Source organism: Morone saxatilis, unplaced genomic scaffold (genome assembly GCF_004916995.1).
Source record: "Morone saxatilis isolate NCDOM2014 unplaced genomic scaffold, NCSU_SB_2.0 Contig21, whole genome shotgun sequence".
NCBI lineage: Eukaryota > Metazoa > Chordata > Actinopteri > Moronidae > Morone > Morone saxatilis.
The window spans coordinates 22,984,804-22,988,419 of record NW_023339774.1 but is presented as its reverse complement, the minus strand read 5'-3'; the positions used below and the strand labels follow the sequence as shown (position 1 = coordinate 22,988,419).

Genomic DNA, 3,616 nt, shown 5'->3' with positions numbered 1-3,616 from the left:
AATAGTATTGGTCCAAGTACAGATACGTACAGTTGATTGTAGATACATACAGTTAATATATATGTGTGTGTGTGTATATATACACACAATACAAAATATATTGTCTTATTAACATAATAATAATGTGAATTCAATAATGCAACTCTGTACAACTCAACAGGAAGTGCTGAAGCAGCTGCAGGGCACCATAGAAGAAGAGTCTGGAGATGCGTCTGGCTCACAGCTGGAACTCATCGAGAGACTGAAGGGTGAATGAAACACACATTGACAGTGTACACACACAAACACACACAGTGAGTAATCCGACATTTGTGTCTCTCCTCCAGAGATGAGCCTGGACTCTGCAGGTTTTAAGTCCAGGTCGAGGCCTCCTGTGCCCCCCTCATCGTCCTCTAGCTCTGCCTCTTCTGGCTCTGGAGCTCCTGGAGGAGCAGCCGGAGGCTCTGGAGCTCCAGGCCCCCCGACAACTGCTGCCTTCCCCAGGAGAGGGCTGCCCTCTGCGGGCAGAGACAGCCATGACCGCTGCCTGGAGGAGCTGGAGAAAGAGAGGTACTGCTGAGAGTACTACCTTTATTGTAATACCTGAACTACCAATACTACTGCTGCTCTGTGATTGGCTGCTGCTGCCTGGCAGGTCTCTCCTATTGGCTGAGCTGGAGAAAGAGGAGAAGGAGAAGGACTGGTATTACGCTCAGCTGCAGAATCTCACCAAGAGGATCGATAGTCTGCCGCTCACTGAAAACGTAAATCAACTTTTATTAATGTACATTTTTACTACCACACAGAAGTACTAGAACTGTCTCAGATTTATGTCTGTAGTTCACTCTACAGACGGACATGAGTCGTCGTCAGCTGGAGTTCGAGGCTCGTCAGATCAGGTCAGCGATGGAAGAACAGCTGGGCTCCTGTCAGGAGATGGAGAGGAGAGCTCAGGTAGGGACTCACCTGGAGCCTGTTTCACCTGTCTGAAGGTGTCAGTCTGTCTCACTGGCTCTTCAGTGAGCATGCTCAGTAGAGAGTTGGGACACACATTTACACTGTGTGTGTGTGTGCATGCAGGCTCGTGTGTCTCGTATTCAGCAGATAGAGAAGGACATCCTGAGACTGGGAGCTCGCCTGCAGGTAACCACACCTTTTCTGTGACCTTGTTTTAGTTTCTGATCAAATAAAACTGTGGTTTTTATCTGTTAATTCTGCTCTTTCTCTCCAGGTAGAGGAAGCTCAGGGGACAAGTGACAGCAGTGGATTGGCTGGAGCTCAGGTGAGTGGCCAGTCCTTCTTTCTTCCTGTTTCTTTTTTGAAATCTTGTTTTAATTGTTCTTTTTTTATTCCTCCTTCAGAGCTCCAGCAGCCGTTTGGACCACGAGTCGGCCAATGAGGCGAGCTATTCAGTGCCTCGACGGATCACCAGCCACCTGGGAACCAAGGTAACACTGCTACCAGCCTTCTCTTAACCCTCTGCCAAAATACTGTGCTTATAACCCCCCTATAGCTACTTATAAGCCTCTGTGTCGCCCCCTGCAGGTGGAGATGGTGTACAGTCTCCTGTCCATGTTGGGGACTCATGATAAAGACGACATGTCACGGACACTGCTCGCCATGTCGAGCTCGCAGGACTCGTGCATTGCCATGCGTCAGTCTGGCTGTCTGCCACTGCTCATCCAGCTGCTACACGGCAACGACAAGGACTCCCTGTTGCTAGGTAACCACTGTTCTAGAGGTAAAATGTTTCCTGTCAGGGTACCTTTTTATTAATATTTTTCCCGTTGGCCAGGTAACTCTCGCGGTAGTAAAGAGGCTCGAGCTAGGGCATCAGCAGCACTGCACAACATTGTTCACAGTCAGCCGGACGACAAGAGAGGCAGGCGTGAGATCAGAGTGCTCCACCTGTTGGAGCAGGTGCGTCATTACTGCGAGGCATGCTGGAGCTGGCAGGAGAACCATGAGAGGGGCGTTGACCAGGAGGACAACCCCAGTAAGTGGTGTAATATATACTGTCTTTATATATATATATACTATATATACTTTATATATATATATATATATATATATATATTATAATATTATATATACTATAAATATATATATATATATATATATATATTATTGTTTATATGTTGATGTAAGGTAGACACCCGGACAGATGTCCATTATCGGGAATTTATTGGGACTTCACGGAGGCGCTGTTTGTCGGACTGTTTCTGGCCTCCACGTCGTCCATTAATTCCTTATAATGGACACTTCATCTGGCGTTACCCCACTTATACCATGGTCACTTGCCAAAGAAAAAAATAATCAGTCATTATTTTATATTTTCAAGCATTTTTCAATAAAAATCTAGATTTTTACAAGCAATAACTCTGTTTCCCTGGTAACACCAATCACACAAGACATAAAACTACACTTTAACTACAGACAAGCCAGAGAGCTAACATCATGCTAACAAGATTCAAAGACACTGTACGGTTGACAGAATATAGCTAAATATAATCTGACAGTATGTTTAACAACAAGATTAGCAGCTATCAGCCATGTTATTGTCCCCTAATGGATTATAGAAGTATCAGTGAGTTCAGACGGGCAGTGTACACTCAGTGTAGTGAAATATATTTGAGATATTCAGATTTCAATTTATTTCAGCACATTAATTTAGAACGGTAAGCAGACAGTTTCACTAGAACTACTTAGGTGTCCTACATCAGAAGAATTAATGGACCAAGCAGCCAATTAGAGTCCAATATTCAGCCAGACCATGGTATAATGTTAATATTGTCTTTATATAGAAATATTGTTTTTATATAGAAATATATTGTGTTCAGTGCCGTCTCCAGTGGAGCATCAGATCTGTCCCGCCGTCTGCGTCCTCATGAAACTTTCCTTTGATGAAGAACATCGACATGCCATGAACGAACTCGGTGAGTCTGATATCTGTATATTATTATTATTATTTTTTCTGTTAGACTAAACTTCAGCTTTCAAGGGATGAACGTATCATCTGCCAATGTGACAGCGGTGGGTCGGGATCCAGACTCCTTCTCTAAAGCTGTGGCCAAGAATGTTATTGTTCTGGTTCTCGGGATCTCCATCAACTACATCAACGCAAATCTCGTTCACACCTTCACCAAACACCAGGTCTGAGCCTCCTTTAATGCCATGATAGCAGTCATTATTAATTTATTTCAAATAGAAATGAAAATTTACATCAAGAATCATAGACATACAACAATGTGCATGTAGCATTTCACTCAGGGTCTACCTGACTAATTACTATCATAATAAGTCATCTTTAAGCCCTTTACCTGTACATAACTCTTCAATAACACAATTACATGTTAGTGATTATTTTCAACAAATAAGATTAGGTTAAGATAGGGCTACAGCTACTCATACAGAACATTCCACACAAATCGCAGGACTTTCATCTAAAATGTCCACTTATTGATCTTTGTATTGTTGATGAGGTAGCCTACTTCTTAACAATGACAGTATATAATTTTTGGACAGAGCTTCTGGATCTGTGAAGTGGAGCCAATGTGTCTTACACCTGCATTATTTCTAATGGCCAGCAGGGGGCAGCTCCACAGGCTGCAAAAATAAGTCAGATAGTATAGTCTTA

The 3,616-nt window shown here is 43.1% G+C and overlaps 1 protein-coding gene across 1 annotated transcript; it reads left to right on the top strand.

Moving 5' to 3' along the window:
• The first annotated feature begins 16 nt into the window (after positions 1 to 16).
• On the top strand, positions 17 to 3,138 carry LOC118332347 (adenomatous polyposis coli protein-like). Its single transcript, XM_035667581.1, has 11 exons — positions 17 to 248; positions 327 to 549; positions 635 to 743; positions 820 to 933; positions 1,060 to 1,122; positions 1,211 to 1,261; positions 1,341 to 1,427; positions 1,525 to 1,702; positions 1,775 to 1,975; positions 2,820 to 2,919; positions 2,961 to 3,138. The coding sequence occupies exons 1-11, from the start codon at positions 137 to 139 to the stop codon at positions 3,136 to 3,138; spliced, it is 1,416 nt and encodes a 471-aa protein (XP_035523474.1). The 5' UTR covers positions 17 to 136.
• Positions 3,139 to 3,616: the final 478 nt, after the last annotated feature.

What these genes read in the sequence shown, in the direction of transcription:
- LOC118332347 (XM_035667581.1), top strand. Translation starts at nt 137, where the DNA reads ATGCAACTCTGTACAACTCAACAGGAAGTGCTGAAGCAGCTGCAGGGC. An exon ending in GTCTGCCGCTCACTGAAAAC is followed by an intron (nt 744 to 819) that starts GTAAATCAACTT and finishes TTATGTCTGTAG; the next exon opens with TTCACTCTACAGACGGACAT. An exon ending in AGATGGAGAGGAGAGCTCAG is followed by an intron (nt 934 to 1,059) that starts GTAGGGACTCAC and finishes GTGTGCATGCAG; the next exon opens with GCTCGTGTGTCTCGTATTCA.